General features: G+C 40.5%; 2 protein-coding genes across 2 annotated transcripts in view; one reads left to right on the top strand and one right to left on the bottom strand.

Moving 5' to 3' along the window:
- The first annotated feature begins 6476 nt into the window (after nt 1-6476).
- On the top strand, nt 6477-16063 carry IDNK (IDNK gluconokinase). Its single transcript, XM_041480719.1, has 5 exons — nt 6477-6596; nt 6738-6768; nt 7142-7228; nt 10851-10894; nt 12861-16063. The coding sequence occupies exons 1-5, from the start codon at nt 6556-6558 to the stop codon at nt 13219-13221; spliced, it is 564 nt and encodes a 187-aa protein (XP_041336653.1). The 5' UTR covers nt 6477-6555; the 3' UTR covers nt 13222-16063.
- Nucleotides 16064-16207: 144 nt separating this feature from the next.
- Nucleotides 16208-18171, bottom strand: part of UBQLN1 (ubiquilin 1) — a 31226-nt gene continuing 29262 nt past the window's right edge. Inside the window, exon 11 of the mRNA XM_041480718.1 lies at nt 16208-17601. Within this exon, the coding sequence (XP_041336652.1) occupies nt 17590-17601 (12 nt within the window). The 3' untranslated portion in view covers nt 16208-17589. The remainder of the gene's footprint in view (nt 17602-18171) is intronic.

Genomic DNA, 18171 nt, shown 5'->3' with positions numbered 1-18171 from the left:
ATAGAATTTGTCTAATTAAATTGTTTAGTAAGACTCCAATTCAAATGCAATCTAATGTTACAACAAACAACCATATTTTTTCAACATTGTTATTGCAGGTAGGATTAAATTTGATCCTTCCTGTCACAATAGGAGTCAACATAAAATATATAAAAAACTACATTAGCATCAGTTGCCTGGTGGCCAGTCCAGCAAAATATTCAGAGCCAGTCTTTGAAGAGCTCTCAGTATCCCAGCAGCCCTGCTTAAGGAGCACAGATAAATAGTCCCCACCACACACCTTTCTGTGTATCCTTTTATACTGCTCTTGTTACTGCGTGGAATGTGGATGCTCATGGACAGAATTCTCTTGCACTAACATCCTGTTTCCATGGCTGCTGCACGTGCACTTTGAAACAGCTCCAAGTGTGTAGACCAGTTTCATCTGGTTTTACAGTTCCTTTTCTTCCTTTGGAGTTATTCTGACTTTTAATACTCCTATCATATGATTTGAATTTTACATAATTTATCTGCAGTGGCAGTTGTCTAACTTCAAATGTGTTTATAGCACTTTTCCACCCAGGAATGATCCTCAAAACTGAGGTCTGTATAAGGAATAATATTTTACACCATGTCTAATTTGCATAAATCCAGGTAAAGTCCAGCAAAAGAAAACTTCTGCTTTACAAAATTATGTCAGGTTCCTAGCACATTTTGTAAACAAAATAAGTATTACAGGAAAAACATGTATGATATACAACATGTATTTCAAGTTTGTTCATCTTGTCAGCATCTAATCTGTATCCAGAATCTGTTATTAAAGTAATTAGCACCATGATTTTTAAATAATAATATGCAACAATATTCAGTTTCTGATACATCTCCTTCTATAGCTTCTGGGTTCTGTCATTAATTCCTTTCCAAATTAGTGTATGAACTGTTGCTTTTTATTGGTCTGGCTCTTTTAATTATGTAAAAGCTAATATGGACAGGACTTGGAGTTGCAATAAACCTTGTTGTTGAACCTCCTTGCACATGAGCGACTCTATGGCATAAGAGTTAAGTATGCTTGTTAGTGATTGCAAAATGGAGGCTTGGCAACCCAGGGAAGAGATGTGGGTTAAGTACATGGAAAAAATTCATCAGAGACACTAAGACAGCATACTTCAAAAGCCTTCAATTGAAAATGCTCAGAAATAGTAATCGTATTACCTACTCGCAGAAGCAGCATTTTAAGATACATATTCTCCCTGACACTTTCCACAGCCAGCGGGTGGCTCCATCTTACTAATGCTTTGAGTGCTTCCAAAATTAATGGTTCTACATCGGTGCATACTGCTATGGTATTGTAAGTGATGTTGAAATACAGACTGCATAACTTTTCCATCCTGGGTCTTACCAGACAAATACAAGATGAGAAGATAAAATAATTAATCTGTTGCGAAACCTGTACTTCCAGTTGAGGTCAGAATCTTTTAAAGCGACAAAATACTCCTGTAGAAGCAACTGTTATTCTCACATGGACTGGAATAGAAACAGTAAAACTCTCCTACATGCTCTTTTCAGCTCTGCCTGATTCCTTTTTGAGGAGACTAAAGAAAAGAAAATAGTCTTTCTGTAACTCTGTGGTCTTCTTTATTTCCAGTCTCTCCCTACAGTAACACTGAAATTACTCCAGAATGCACGTGACTGTGGCCTGCAAGCAGTAGCTGTGCACTACCTCTGCTAGCAGCCTTCCACACCCAGGCAGAAAAATCCATTTATTTTCCTGACTGTGCTCCAAGTGTCAGACATAATCCCTTGCCTCTCACCATCACTTTTGGATCACACTGCTGCAGTTCTTGTTGCTACTCTGGACTAAAACTATTGTAATGTTCACATTTTTTATACTCTCAACATGGCAGGCAAATAAAATGTTATTTTATAAATTAAGTGTTTCAGACAATTTTACTTTTTTGAGCACTTCTCTGGAGTATTATGCTAATCCACTGATTTTGGTCACATCACATGAAGAAATTTTTATGTGTTAAAACACTGGGATTTCTTATACAAAATTACATTTGGTAGGTTGTTCATGCAAACCTGAGTTGTTATTGAAAAATTTAACTAGGACTACACTGATAAAATCAAGTCCATAAAATGAAGACAATTTCAAAACCTAAGGAAGAGCCACCTAAAAAACCCAAGTAATTTTCCATTTCTTATCTACATTAATTTTATTGAAAGCCAATCAGCTAGCTGTTATAAGCATATCACAGTATTTCCTTTATTGTTTTTAGGAAAATTTAAATAATTTAACAATATCTTCTCTGTTTAGAGCTATGTGTATTTAAACTTTAGATGTTTTCATAGGCTTCCCTGTACAGAAATTAGTGAGTTAGGACATGTTCAGGTTGTAGTATGGTATGAAGTACTGCATTCCTCTTTTACCTATAACTAGCCTCAGATGATTTCATCATTCCTTCAGCTTTGGAACCAAACTGAGAACATACTTGTGTCACAACCAACAAAGAAAAGCTGCTCCCATTCCCTCTTACATACTTGTTTGTTTGTTTGTTTGTGTTTGTACTGCAAAGTGGAAAACCAAGAAGAGTTATTTACAAAGCTCCTTTTTTATTTTGTGAACAGGAGCTCTGAGTTTCAGTATTGAAAAAAAGGGAACTGGTAATATATAAAATTACTTAATGTGATTTTAAAAACATTTAACAGCTTTAGTTTTATTTACTCACCCCAAATGTTCAAAAGTTTGTCTCATTTATCAATTTGATGATTTTTTTTCTCAGTACTGGCGAATCCTGTTGGGTGCAGAAAGCCATTATGCACTGAATTCCCTGAGAATGGATTTCAGACAATGTATTGACTGACTTTGCATAGCATAGAACAAATTCTGAAAATTGTTGGTAATGTTCCAATCAACATATCTGTAATTTGATTATTATTTACTTCATAATGTGGACTAACTGTGACCAACAGAACACTGCAGCATAGTTTCTTTCAGCTACTTTTCTCAGATTGAACATATTTTATTAACACTCTCTGCCTTGTATTTACTATCAATGCATACTCAGGATTTGATTTGAACCCCTAAATGACTCCATAAATATGGGCCTTAGCTGCTTGATAAACAGTCTTACTCCCGTTAAGATTCAGGAAGCTCAGCTAACTCAATGTATCTGAGCACTCATTTTTATAAGAAGGAGATGTCCATGACAATGGATGCTCCCAGTACGCTTTAAGAGGTCTGTACACTTTTACAGTAGCTCCCCTTTTATACTGTGATAAGTTTCCATTAGGAATTGCCATGGGAACATTTTTTTTCTACTTCTAATTTGGCCATATTCTGAATACAACAGACATTTCCTAGTATCATGGGAAGGAGATAGATAGATACAGTGAAGGCAAACAGAAATATCTCCAGAAAAATGAAATTCACTCATTCATATTTCATGTTACCCTTCTCTAAAATTAGGCAGCTAATTTAAGTAGAAGATGAAGTTTTACTGAATTCCATAAATTCGATATTAGTCAATTAGTCAAACCAGAAAGGCTCAGAAAGACACTGAAAATACTTCCAATAGCCATAAAATATACCACATGCCATTAAAAAAAAATACAGTATCTGGAAAATTCTTTTGGGCTGAGAAGTACTTGATGGGTTTTCTGGTAGGTATTCTTGAGGTTTTTTGGCTTTTAATTCTAGAATGTTCATCCTTCACCATTATATTGTAATTTCACCTATTACTAAATAAAATAAACAAAATATCAGAAGACATTTACATTCCATTGTCTCCTATTTCAGCTAAGTGAATATACTCTGGAACTCAAGACACCATACAAGATTTTTTATGTAGCTACATCAGAGATTTGGAATCAAGTTTTACATTCTGACAATATCAGAAATAAAAATAAACTTAAATTATAAGGAGAAGGCGCCCATGCCACCTCCAGCAAAAGATCTTCAAAGAATAAGCATCAGGACAAATTTCCTAGGATGTATATATATCATGGATGTATATAAATGATGAAGACTAATATGAAACCTTCCGTTATTAAAGAAAGAGTAAGTGTAAAAATATTTAATAGTTCTATGACTACAACAGAGTGAAAGGGAAATCGTCCCTCATGTGAAAACGATCCACATATTTTATTGGATCTACAATTTCAGCACGTCTTAAATGCTTAAGTAAAGCATATGCAATTCTGATGCTGTTAAGTCAACTATTTGGCTGAGTTTTATCCAGTCATCTCTCCAGCTGACTACTAACATGAATTACATCTGCACAAATCAGATCAGCCACACAAGCAGAAAGTCTGAATGCAATTGCCTTCTTCACTTTGCCTATAGGCTCTTGTGTTTGCACAATTCAATCAGCTTTCTCCAGATCTTGCTCCTCTTCCTGCAGCAGCGTCTGCAGAGCACACTGCTGTCTGCACAGCGCAGGCAAACTACCAGTACATGCTCATGTTATGTTATCCTAGGATTTAGTAAAAGAGAACCCCTGGCATGACTTCCTGCATAAAAAAAAGGATATAAAATAGCTATTAGATAACATCACACCAGTCTAACATGGCTCTTTTTGCAAAATGCAAGGATATGAAGGATGAAAAGGTATCAAATAGAGAAGCTTGTTAAAGCTGGTTACAACAAAATCCATTGAGCGTGCACTGTAGGCAGGCTAGTCAATTGCTCTTCATGTTAGCAATATCTGGGGAATTGTTGTGACAGAGCAATTAAAAGTTCTAATTCTGGATATGGGAATAGCAATTGTGATGCTTCCAGGGTCAAAGTGACCACTGGTATTTTTGAGCTTGTTCATTTGGATCTCCCAGGAGGTCTCATCCAAATGAAGCATTTTTCCCTGTCTCACAATTAATAAGCCAGCAAATGGAAAAGATACATGCAAATTCAATGACTTTAGCACAATCGTAAACTATTACAGCAAAATATGTATCCAGTCACATGGCACCTTAAAGAAATCATTATCGTCTTTCAGTACTCTGAGAACGGGCCTCATTCAGTAATAGCTTACTAACATTGAAGGTTCTGGCCCTCATTAAGAATTTCTTAATAGGTATGTGAAATAGATATATGAAATTCCAGATCTCAATTATATGGCCAGAGACAGGCAACAATTAAAAAAAAGATACATATATCATTCATAATGTTATTTGAAGTGCCATGCAAAGGAACTAAAATTACATGCAGTCTGGGAGACTTAATGTACGTACTGAGAATTTATTCCAAGGTCTCATTGATGTAAAAAATATGAAGGGGGAACACATCGTGTCCTCCTGAAGCCACTGTCATCGGGTAGAGCAGCTCTTACAGGTGCAGCAGTTGCCTCTCCATTGCACAGGAAAACTTCAATGCTGGTCGGCAGCATCACTGCATTTGATCTTTGCAGAGCTTTAAAAATGTTGCTAGGTCAGATTTATGTACACCATAATAGCAAGAATACTTGCTATCTAAGAGAATTTCCACAATATTCCACAATCTTGCCCCTCTTCTCAGCTCTGGTGAGGCCTCATCTGGAGTGCCACGTCCAGTTCTAGGCTTCACAGAATGAGAGTCATGGAGCTCCTGGAGCAGATCCAGCAAAGGGCTACAAAGATGATTGAGGGACTGGATCATTCTTATGGAGAAAGGCTGAGGGACCTGGGCCTGTTCAGCCTCAAAAAAAGACAACTGAGAGGGGACCTCATCAATATTCATCAGTATCTGAAAGGAGGGTAACAACAGGATGGATCCAGGCTCTGCTCAGGGATGGTGAGCAATAGGACAAGAGGCAGTGGGCACAGACTGAAACACAGGAAGTTCCACTCGAACATCAGTAAGCACTGCAAAGGTGACGGAGCACTGGAACAGGAGCCCAGAGAGGTTGTGGAGTCTCCCTCACTGGAGAGACTCAAAAGCCGCCAGGACACCATCCTAATGTGCTCTACGGGGTCCTGCTGGAGCCAGGGTGTTAAACTAGACGACCCCACCAGTGGTCCTTCCCAGCCTTACCCAACAAGTAATTCAGTGATTTAAAAGTATGACTGGATCAATGCTTTAACAAATACTAAAACGGAGTTAGTAATGGCACAGCCGATGCCTTAATTAAATTTTAGAGGCAGACCTTTTTCACCAAAGGGTAATACAGAATTCAACGGGCATCAAGTGTACACTTTAACATGCACTGCAGAAATTATTGTTTCTATTAAATTCGCCTGTGTTGCTGAGGCTGCAAACGGTGAACACCGTGCTAGGAACCGCTGGAAGAGAAACGCCCGACCACACTCAAAAGCCTGAGACAAAGAGGGTTCGGGAGGAGATCAGGTAACTTCAGCACAAGGAGCACCTGGGGGAAAGGAGAGCGGGGGACACGACACGGGTGTCTCGGGCTCCCACAGAAGGGAGCGGGCGGTCGCGGACAGCCGCGCGGGCGGGGCAGAGGAGGCGCTTGGGCCGCTCTCCGCACGGCCGCGCTGGGGCCTGGGCGGGCCCGCACCCGCCTCCCGCGGCGGAGGCCGAGGGCGGGCCGGGGCGGCGGCGCGGGAGGGCAAAGGGGCAGCGGCAGAGCGCTCCGGGCCGCCATGGTGCTGGTGGTGGTGATGGGCGTCAGCGGCTCAGGGAAGTAGGTAGCGGGTGGGGGGCAGGCGGGGGCGGAGCAGCGGCGGCGCTGCGGCTCTGCCGGGGGCTCGGCGCTGCCGGAGCCCTCGGTGCCGATCCGAGTGCGGATCCGGGTGCTTAATCGGCCCTTTGTGCTTCCCCGCAGGACCACGGTTGGGTCGCGGCTGGCAGAGAAGGTAGGAGCGTGTGGGAGCCGCCGCCTCGGAGGCGTGCCGGGGCGGGCAGACACCTCCGTGCGCCGGCCTTCCCCCGGGCTGCTGGTCCCCCGAGCCGGGTTTGGCTGGTGCGGTGCTGCCTGCACGGACTTCGGCTCAGTGCCCTGCTGCTGCCAAGCTGCCTTAGTGGTTTTTGTTGTTTGGTTGGGGTTTTGTTGTTGTTGTTGTTATTTTGTCTTTGTTATAGCATGCTAATCGTCATGCTATAAACGGTGATTCATACTGTGGTGCAAGAAGCCTGTAATTTCTTAGGTGTCGTCTTTGCAAATTCTGAAGTCCTTGTTGCCTCACCTGGCCTAGCTGAACGATCCATAATTAATTTTTTTTCCCTTAGTTGGGATGGAAATTCTACGATGCAGACGATTATCATCCTCTAGAGAACAAGAAGAAAATGGAAGAAGGGATACCACTAAATGATGAGGTACTTTGAATAAGCTCTGAAAAAACTGTTGTCCACACATTTATCTCTGTAACTTCATGCAGATCTTGTTGAAGTAGTTTATGGTTTACTACGTAGATTAGTCTGACTGTAAACACAGGTCTGTATTTGCTAAGGTGAGTGAGGCTTCTTGTGTCAAAAAAAGATTCTGCATAAAAAAGTAGTTTATGAAATGCTTGTTAGCTCAAAAGCGGTATGCTGCTGGTTCAGGATCTGTGAGAAATCTCCCCCTCTACAGTCCACACACAGAGTTGCAGTTTTGGATTTGAATCATAGCATCTTAGAATATCCTGAGTTGGAAGGGACCCACAAGAACCACAGAATCCATCATGTGGCCCTGCACAGAACAACTCCAAGAATTTGTTACCCTTCTCGCAAATTACTTTCCATAATTTATCACCACTCGTGGTTAACTTGGGAGGTCCCAGATGACTGGAGGTTGGCCAGTGTGGCCCATGTATAGGAAGGGTTGGAAGGAGGAAGTCTGGCCTCAGTATTAGAGAAGGTTATGGAACAGATTGAGTACATCACATGGCATGTGCAGGACAACCACTTCATCAGGCCCAGCCACCAGGGGTTTGGGAACTGTAATTTTACCTCCTTCTATATCCAGATAAACCAGTGGATGAGGGAAATGCTGTGGATATAGTCTGCCTGGACTTTAGGAAAGCCTTTGATGCCATTTCCCAAAGCATCCCTCCTAGACAAACTGGCTTCTCCTGTCTAGGATGAGTGCACTGTTCACTGGTTAAGAAGTGGCTGCATGGTCAGGCCCAGAGGTTGTTAGTGAATGGAGCTACAGGGATCAGCATCACAGCCAGTCCTGGTTAACATCTATTAATGATGTGGAGGGGATTGACTGCATTCAGTAAGTCTGCAGGTGACACCAATTTGGATGGAAGTGTTGATCTGCTGGAGGGCAGAAGTGCTGCAGAGGTGTACAGACAGGCTGGTTCAATGGGCTGAGGCCCATCATGTAAGTTTCACCAAGGTGTAGTACCAGATCCTGCCCTTGGGCCACAACAGCCCCAGGCAGGACTACAGGCTTGGGGCAGAGAGGCTGGAAAGCTGTCCAGCAGAAAAGGGCCTGAGAGTGCTGGTTGGTAGCAGGTGAACATGAGCCAGCACACACTCAGGTGGCCCAGAAGGCCAATGGCATCCTAGCCTCAATTAGCAACAGTGTGGCCAGCAAAACCAGAGCAGTGATTGTCCCCATGTACCTGTACCTCACATTGGTGAGGCCACACCTCGAGTGCTGTGTCCAGTTCTGGGCCCCTTAATTCCAGAAGGACATTTTGGTGCTGGAGTCAGTCCAGAGAAGGGCAAAGGTGCTGGTGAAGGGTCTGGAACACAAGTCCTGTGAGGAGCAGATGTGGGAGGTGGAGGTGTTCTTGCCCCGGAGAAAAGGAGGCTCAGGGGAGAACTTATCAGTCTCTACAATTGGAAAGGAAGTTGGAACCTCACTGGAAAGGAGGTTGTGGTAAGTTGGGAGTCAGTTTCTTCTCCCAGGTAACAAGGAATAGGACAAAGAAAAATGGTTTCAGGTTGTGCTAGGTGAGGTTCAAGTTGAGTATTAGGAAAAATGTCATCACTGAAAGAGTGGCTAAGCATTGAAATTGCTGCTCGGAAAAGTGGTGGAGTCACCATCTCTTGAAGTATTTAAAAAAAACCAAGTAAACACTTGCTTTATGATTTCATTAGCATGGAGTATTCAGTGAAAAGTTGGACTTGATGATACTAAAGGTCTTTTCCAAGCCTAGTGATTCCACAATTCTCAATTGCAGCATGTGCCTGAGACCGCTGACCAAATGCTTTGGAACTCTGTCAGGCTGGTGCTATGACCACTTCCCTGGGGTCAGTTCCAGTACCCAACCACCCTCTGGGGTGGGGCCTTTTTCTAATATCTAACGTAACCCTCCCCTGACACAGCTTCAGGCCATTCCCTCAAGTCCTGTCACTGTCACCACAGAGAAGAGATCAGTCTCTTCTTTTCTGCCTGCCCCTCCTCTTCCTCTCACAAGTTGTAACTGCAGTGAGGTCTGTCCTCAGCCTCCTCTTCTTCAGGCAGAACAGATCAAGTGACCTCAGCCACCCCTCATACACCTTCCCCCTCAAGGCCCCTCAGCATCCTCAAGAGCATCCTCCTTTGGATGCTCTCTAATATATTTTTATTTGTCTTATATTGTGGTGCCCAAAACTGCACAAAGGACACAAGGTAAGGCTGCCCCAGTGCAAAGCAGAGCAAGACAATCCCATCCCTTGATGGGCTGGCAATGCTTGAAGTACTAATAGCATAATGGGACAGCTTGAAAAAAAGGATTTTTCCATTTGCCATCAATTAGGACAGTGGTTCTACAGTTAAAGCCACTTTTTCTGGACAGAATCAGGAAGAATTTAAAAAGTTAATATCCACTACTTCTAGATAAATATACACTTATGACTGTAGATAAAGATTTTTAAACAAAGAATATAAACTAAACAATCCTGGTGAAAATATTAAGTCAATCTAAAAGCATACAGAGCTTAGAAACAGGGCAAGATGCAATAATAGCATATTTTGAAAAAGACTTTAAGAATCTAGCTGTAATAGAAAAATTTTGCAAAGCTCCTATCTTTTTTTTTTTTTTTTTTTAGTCCTTCAAATTTTTTGGAAAATATCCTTAGCCAATTTTAAAAAAAAAAAAAAAAAAAAAAAATTCTAGATTCTGGTTAATAACTTGGATCTTTCACTAGCGGTTGGAAGCCTGTATGTTGTCTGTAGCAGCATTACACACCTGCATGACTAAACCACTACTGTGTGGTGCTCAGCAAAAGGAAAGCATCTCTTCTGAAAAATGAGAGCTGCAAAATTATGAGGGCCTTCTTGAATGCCTAGGGGAAGTTACTGTGTAATGATAGCAACAAAAAATTGTTGCATTTATTTTTCAATGTTATAATTTCTTGTGGTTACCCAGCAATAACAGCATTGAAACATTAAATAGGAGCAGTTTTTTAGTGCTCATTAGGCATGACTAAAGTTTGCATCAGCTTAAAATTGCAGATTAAGTAAGTATCTGATCAGTCACTCGTATTTGCCTAAGTAATGGGCAAAAGTTTTGAGAAATTGTGGTTGTGGTTACATTTATTTGTGAGTGCTACTGACATAAATATAATTATTGCAAATAACTAAATTTAGATCTGTTTTTGAAAGCTTCAGCTTGGATCCAAAATGGAGATGGGGTGTGTGTATGACACTATGTCAGGGAAAAGAAATAATAACTCTAGCTGTATATTTGAATGGTATAATAGAAGCAGGAGGTAAGTTGACTGTCCTTCAGAGATTTACAATGTGCATGCTGCACTTGCATACATATTATTTCCATCATATACCTGTAATATAAAAAGTACTATTCCACTAAAAGCATCCTATTCATAATATGCCTAGCACTTCTTATTAGCCTTCAGGCAGTGGGAGCAAAACTATAGAGGAAGAAAGAGATTCGAAACTGAACTTGCTGTACAGTTTAATGTTAATATTTACCTCTAGTCAAATATCTGAGATGCTAGAAGCAATTGTTTCAAAATAATTTCTGAAAATTTTTTAACTAATTTGTTTTCTTTCTAGGACAGGATTCCTTGGCTTTGTGCATTGCATGATATATTAAGGAGGTAAGAGAATATCTAGTTTTTAAATGTTTTAGCTAAAGACAGAAGTACCAGAAGTGTTTTTCCCCACTTCATTGCAAAGCAGCAATGTAAGTGGTAAAGAAATTCTGCAGGTAGTAAAGTCATTCTATTTTTATTAATCTAAACTGTCATAGTAACTCCTGATGGTGAGCTAATCTCTGATAAATAAAATGGGAAATTGTTGCCAATGACAGCTGTTTTTCTACTATGTGTGTAAAAATAATTGCAAGGATACAGCTTATTAATAAGTCTGACATTAGCTACTTACAAAGAACATAACCACAAAATACACCAATAACAACAGTAGGATAAAATACTGTTATTTTGAATAAGATACAGTGTCAAGTTTGTTTGACACTGTTTCCTTGAGTGTACCCTGCTAATTTGCAGAGGACACCAAAATAGGAGGAGTAACTGATGCAGAGGGACCTTGAAAGGCTGTAGAAACCAATTAGTAGAAACCTTTTAAAAACGCAAAATTCTGCCCCTGGGAAGGACGAACCCCAAGCAGTGTTATGGACACTGAGGGGCACTCAGCTGGAAAGCAGCAGAAAGGGGCCTGAGGGAGCTGTGGTGGACAGCCCCAGGACATATGCCAGCAATGTGCTCTTCTGGCAAGGCAGGCCAGAAGAATTCTGGGTTACATTAGACCAAGTATTGCCAGCAGGTCAAAGGAGATGATCCATCCCATCTCCTTTAACACTGGTGAGGCCACACCTGAACTGTGTGTCAGTTCTGGGCTTCTCATTATGAAAGAGGCACGGACACACTGGAGAGCATCCAGCAATGATGAAGGGACAGGAGTGCATCCCAAACAAGGAAAAGGTTGGGAGGGCAGGGACTGTTTAGCCAGGCTTTACTTGCTTGTGCACATTAGGTGACCATACCTCATTGGAGCTGAGATACCTCATTTCTCACTGAGAAATTTGTCTGGATTGATTTGCTGGATCCATTGCTTCATGTTATGTGAAAGCTTAATGCCACTGCCCAGCTCTGGAAACTTTACAAAATCAACTGTGTTTTGAAAGAACCTAATGCCAATGTTTAATTATTAGTACTTATTAGTTGCTGAGGCTGTCACTGACTTACCTAGGTGATAATGGTAGGTATTAGAAGTTCTTACTTCTCTTTGAACCAAAATCTGATGACCATAGAATGATTTTTAAGTAAGTGTATACCTGATTTTAATTTTATTACAAAATATATTTTCTTAGGCAGGAATTTTATTTACTCTTCATAGAGACAACTAATTCTGGATTTGCTTTTTGATGGAACAGACACACCCAGAGTTAAATGCTTTATTTGAAGAAACCTGGTCAGCAGAAAATACATATGCAGTGCATTCACTGACCTGCAATCCCTTGTTTAAGCTGAAGTGAGTATAGATGCAGTGCTATCAATGAGTTGAAGGAAACACAAAGTACAGTTAAATCTGAGACAGTGACAGCAGATGTTGAAAATATTGTGTATTTAAGAACTGTGATCTGTATTGCTAATCAGCCACTTATCCTTAGAGAGAAAAGTATAGTAATTTTATAGATAAGAGATAGGTGTTTCTATGGATCTTTAGTTCCGGTTCTCAGCAATTAAGGAAATGAGCTTGACACTTCCTTGTGCTAGACTTGAATTTAATTTAGGAAAGAATGGTTGCTTAGAAAAGGCTATAGAAAAGATCCCTAAAACAGAGATTTTACCAGAAGGTTGGCTAGCTTGGCCTCATTTTCAAATCACATCTTTACCTGGACTGGAAATTTGGTTTTAAAATCCTGTTAAAATTACTCAAATACCACTGTCAAAATGCCACTACTCCCATGGCTGGCTACTACTCCTTGAGGAGCTAGGGCATGTCTACCTTGTTCAGCAAAACTAACAAGCCATTTTTGTTATACCACATGTAGATATGTAAAGGTTTTTGGAGTGCTTTTTTTTTTTTTTTTATGTTTGATAGAGAAGACACATCTAGACAAGATACAATTCTGGCCTGTTCTGCACTGAAGAAGTTGTACAGGCGTGTGTTAATTGGTGGAGCATCTGCAATTGAAAGCAACCAGCCAGAGCAACCAGGAGAAAACCCAGCACTGAAGATCCTCTTTGTTCATTTGGATGGACCTAAGGACATTATTGCAGGCCGCCTGAAGAAGCGGAGAGGTCATTTTATGCCACCTGAACTTCTCCAGTCTCAGTTTGATACTCTAGAGCCACCCAGTGCACCAGAAAACTTCATTACTGTCAGTCTAGAAAAATCTCTCCCAGAAATACTGCTACAGATTGAGAGCGCCATTCTTCAGGGTGAGGCTTTGCCAGAGTAATTTTCTGAATGACACATATAGAAATTCCCTGAAGGACAGCAAGACTATGAGACAGGATTTTAATTATTAAATTGATTATTAAATCAAACCAACTTATTTTTAAGAGGTGGTTTACTACTCATTTCTTTATCATGGCTCTGTACAAGACATATAAGATGTCTTTTACATCTTTTGCATACAAGATGCAAGAACTGTTAACTTTTTAAGCCCGTCACTCTATGAAGTTACAGATCTCGTTTCAGTAAGAGCCTGCTTTTGAAAATCCTGGCAAGGGTCACACAGAATAATTTATTTTCTTAATTTTAATATTTACTCTGTCAGACACAGGGTTGGGCACATCTGCTATTACAAGATTAAATAATTTAGAGCTTTGTTAAAAATAACGTCATTTTCCTAGAAGAGACAGGAACATGCATGATAAAGTTCCATACATTACACTACCCCTGTCTCACTGCTGGATTTTCATCAAGTTGTAGGTTCCGTGTTTGTATTCTTGTTGACCTTACCAGAGCACTGATGACTTTATGAAAACTTTCCTGATCTCTTACTGTATGCATTGGCCACCAAGCTGAAAAATGTGAGGAAAAAAAAAGGTAGTGGTGGTGATGCAGTATACAAAATTAAATTGAATTGAAAGCTTTAGAAATAAAGCATAAGTGGCATCATACTGACTCTGAACTTAGAGCTTTCATGTATAAAGCGTGCACATTGCAGTCAAGTGCGAGTCAATCAGTGATTTAAGGTACTGAATGCAAGGTTAATACACATTTCCTTATTTTTGAAAACTTCCTCTTTTGCAGTTGGACCTTCTCCTTCACTTCCCAGTGCTGGTGGGCATGTCAATGCAATTGCTTTAAAGCTTTTGATCAAACTACTCCTAGTATGTATTTTTCTTATCTTTTTTGATGAAGATGAGAAGAAAATTCCAAATACCCAGTCAGTCACCTAGCTCACAGAATTTAAGGTTAAAGTCCTTTTTTACCACCAAGGTGTTTTTCAAAAAGTACTTCATGTTGTGTTATACAAGACATAACTTTTCAGCTTAATGTTATAAAAACTTCAGATAGTTTCTGTAAGAAAGATTTGAGTCTTGTCCAAATGGAGACATCTCCATGTGCTGTCACACATGGGTAATTTTTAGTATGTCATGCTTTTTTTTTTTTTTTTCCTTCTTCCTGGGATGACAGATGAGCTCTTGCAGAAGAACACCTCATGTTTGAAAGCATCTTTAGTACAATTTTTACCTGGGTAAATAGTTGAAAAACATTAGTCACAATTCTCAGTACGCATGAAAATAGTAAAGGCTTTGTGGTTTACTAGACAAATTACTGTGCTTAAATTAGTGCAATAAATGGGCATTATCTTAGTGAAAGCAGCAATTTTTAGAGTTGGGATTTTAGGCATCAATGTACCCAGACATAGTGTTTTCCTGTTCAGTTGTGACCTGAAGGGAGAATACCAGGCAGTTACCAATTTTAGTCTATTACAGGGTGCTCTCATCTCAGAGCCTGTTTGTTCCAAGAGCCAGGGTGCAAGTTGAAGACATGGAGTTAAGTGCAAGAGACAGGGATGTCTGTATGCTTAATACCCTCAAATTTCAGAGACCCCCTTCAGACCAAGTGACATGTCAGATCTGTACAAATTTTGTAGCTATGAAAATCACAGACACAGCACCCTCTTGTGGCACCTCTGCTGTTAAGGAGGTCTTCATCTTTTCCAATACACCATTTTACACACAGTTGACTAATATACCTATTATAAAATACAGATTTGTGCTTACTTCTTTCACACACAATAAAGCCAGACCAGGACACTCTACAGCAGCTGCATCCTGTCACACACAAATATGATCAGACCTTCAAGTAATTTTTTTTTTTAAAGGGACAGTTTTAAGTGTGAGTTCTGAGAAGGCCAGACTGATTTTCAGATCTGCTTGTCCATGTTTACAGAATACACTCAAAGTGACTTCACCACTTTCACCACCACCAAAAAATTGTATTCAACAGTTAAAAATAATTCTCTTTCAGAGAGTTTTATATAAGCAGCTTGGATTTTGGAAGGCTTCTAAACAAAGTTCATACTTACAGGCAGTTCATGCTTCTTCAAATAGGTCAGGGTATTTCTTAGTCTTTGCTTCTATGTTGGGAATATTTCCCTTACCCTTTTAATATATTTGCATTTTGCTTTTACTTAAAAGATACTGCAAAGAAGGTTGCTGTCAACCTAATCAGTTGTCTGTTACCTGCTATTCTGAAAGACAACAAAGCATTATTTCTGTTCAGTTATATTCTGTGCATTACAAATTAATAGATTAAGATGTGAATTATTGCAATACTAACAACAAAAAACTACTCTCAGATTTTAATCAAGCTGTGCACATGTGCATTGGAAGAAAAAGGTAGCAGAATAATCCCTGCCCAAACACAATTCTACAACATTTCATTTACTTGATTTTGGTTTAATTTGGGTGTTTTTTTCTGTTGTGAGGGTATATTTTTTGGTTTTGTTGTTGCTGTTTTTAAACTAACACCACATTTCTAGGGATGTTGTATTCAGGTTAGTTGAGCAGGCTACTAATATTTAGCACAGTTTATCTGGATGCAAGTGCTGTCTGTGTATTTTGAAATGTATTTAGCAAATGCAGCAAAAACTGAGGAGGAAACACCTGGAGTTAGAAATTGCTTTTTCTGTCTCTAAGCACAAATTATCTATGCAAGGTGCATGCACTATACATCCTCATGAATTTATGCTGAGCACAGTTAGTAACATGCTGTGTAAATACTGTACCTACTACAGCATAAACATTTTTCAGTGCTAAAATGAGGAAGTAAAAATTAAATGCAATCTATCCCAAACTGCGCAAGTTATCTATACAGGCAAAGCTGCCTGCCACCTCAACTATAAATTGATATGTGCTTTGGTTTTTTATTAATAATATTTATTTTATTAAGCCAGGTTGTGGTACTGGGGATGGGGTGGCTACAGGGGTGGCTTCTGTGAGAAGCTGCTGGAAACTTCCTCCACCCCCTGCAGAACCAATCCAGCTGGCTCCCAGACACATGGGAATTGCTGGCCAAGGCTGGGCCAGTCAGAAATGGTGGTAACACTCCTGTGATAACAGATTTAAGAAATCTGTGGGGAAAAAACATGATTGCACAGATGTAACTGCAGCCAGAAAAGAACAGGGTGAGAACACGTGAGAGGAACAACTCTGCAGTCACCAAGGTCAGTGCAGAAAGAGAGGGAGGTGTTTTGTGCACCAGAGCTAAGGTTCTGCTGCAGCCCCTGGTATGGCCCATGGTGAGGCAGCTGTGCCCTGCAGCCCGTGGAGGTCCATGGGGATGCAGAGATCCACCTGCAGCTGGTGGAGGAGCCCCAGGCTGGAGCAGGTGTATGCCTGAGAAGAGGCTGCCACCCTGTGAAAAACCTGTGCTGGAGCAGGGTCCTGGCAGGGACCTGCACACCTGTGGAGAGAGAAGCCCATGCTGGAGTAGGTTTCCTGTAGGATGTGACTCTGTGGGGGACCCACACTAGAGCAGCCTGTTCATGAAGGACTGCACCCCAGGAACAGTGATCCACTGCAGCAGTTTGTAGAGAACTGTTGCCCATGAGATGGACCCATGCTGGAGAAGTTCTTGGAGAACTGTCTCCCATGGCAGGGACCCCCTGCTGGAGCAGGGGAATAACTCTCCCTAAGCAGTGGAAGAAAAAAACTTGTGATGAACTGACCATAACCCCTATTCCCTCTCTCCCTGCACTGATGGGGACAGGAGGTAGAGCTAGAAAGGAGGGAGGAATAGGGGGAAGTTGTTTTTTATACTCCCCATTATCCTGCTCTGATTTTGTTACTAATAAATTCAGCTAATATATCTAATTCCAGCCTGTTTTTCCCATGACAGTATTTGATGAGCAATCTCTCCCAGTTCTTATCTCAACCCATGAACCATCTTTTATATTTTCTTGCCCATGTCCAGCTGCAGAGGGGAGGGATACAGTAGCTTTGGCATCCAGTCAGGGTCAACCCAGTATATGCAGTCACTGAACCAGGAAGAAAATTAGGCAGACCACATCCTTTACAAAACCAGCTATTTTGCAGTTGTATTGCCAATACTGAATGCATGCATTCTGAGTCTTTTAAATTATAACTGTCAGTTCAGATCATCATAACTTTTAGATTTCTTTGTTTTGGCATCAGTTACATTTTCTAGCAGGAGTTTGATGATCAGGCAAGGCAGTTTTGCAGACAATCCTGTCAGGTCACTTGATCCACAGCAGAAGAAAAGAAAGCAGGAAAATGAAGAGACAACCTTCAGGCACACATGCCCTTCTGGTCCAAAATGCAAGCTGCAGATTTCAAGCACAAGTTATCTAAGTGCTCATCTGAAAGAAGAGGTAGATGATAACTCTGAAGAGAGAATTTTAAAGAGAGATGGATAAAAGGGCAAGGGGGAGAAGTGGGGAGGGGTGAACAAAGAGAAACATTGTAACATAATCTTAAACCAGTAAGTGTGGGTTTTCTTTCACCTTTAAAGATCAAATAAAAAGTGTATCCTATCTATAAAGCGTGTTCTGCTTGCTATATTTTCAAATAAAACTAAAACTTCTATTAAAAAACAGCTCAGTGTTTTTACCACAAGAAAGCTAGTTTAGTTGACAACAGTTACTGATAAATATTGATTCTACTTCAAGAAGTAAGCGTAGCTAAAGGCTCAGTATAGAATTTAGGTCAAACTTACATCTCCTGCTGAATTACAATGAAATTTTACTTCAAATGTATTGTCTCTTAGTTTGCAACATGCAACTGAAATGCTTAAAAAGGGTGAGCTGAATGATGTCTTGAGGAAGTATTTGTGCTAGTTAGATTCATTGATTTAGTGTCTTGGTAAAAACTGTTCTCTTCCCCATATCACACTTGCCCTTCCATCTGACAGACTTATTGGATATCACGGA

The sequence above is a fragment of the Pyrgilauda ruficollis genome, unplaced genomic scaffold (assembly GCF_017590135.1).
Source record: "Pyrgilauda ruficollis isolate IOZ18807 unplaced genomic scaffold, ASM1759013v1 scaffold53, whole genome shotgun sequence".
Lineage (NCBI taxonomy): Eukaryota > Metazoa > Chordata > Aves > Passeriformes > Passeridae > Pyrgilauda > Pyrgilauda ruficollis.
The sequence above is the reverse complement of the archived record's forward strand: the minus strand, read 5'-3'. Positions and strand labels throughout refer to the sequence as shown.

Excerpts from the sequence above, each read along its gene's own strand:
- IDNK (XM_041480719.1), top strand. The coding sequence starts at position 6,556 with ATGGTGCTGGTGGTGGTGATGGGCGTCAGCGGCTCAGGGAA. Across the intron at positions 6,597-6,737 it reads GGCGTCAGCGGCTCAGGGAA|GACCACGGTTGGGTCGCGGC; the intron begins GTAGGTAGCGGG and ends GCTTCCCCGCAG. Across the intron at positions 10,895-12,860 it reads TTGCATGATATATTAAGGAG|AGAAGACACATCTAGACAAG; the intron begins GTAAGAGAATAT and ends TATGTTTGATAG.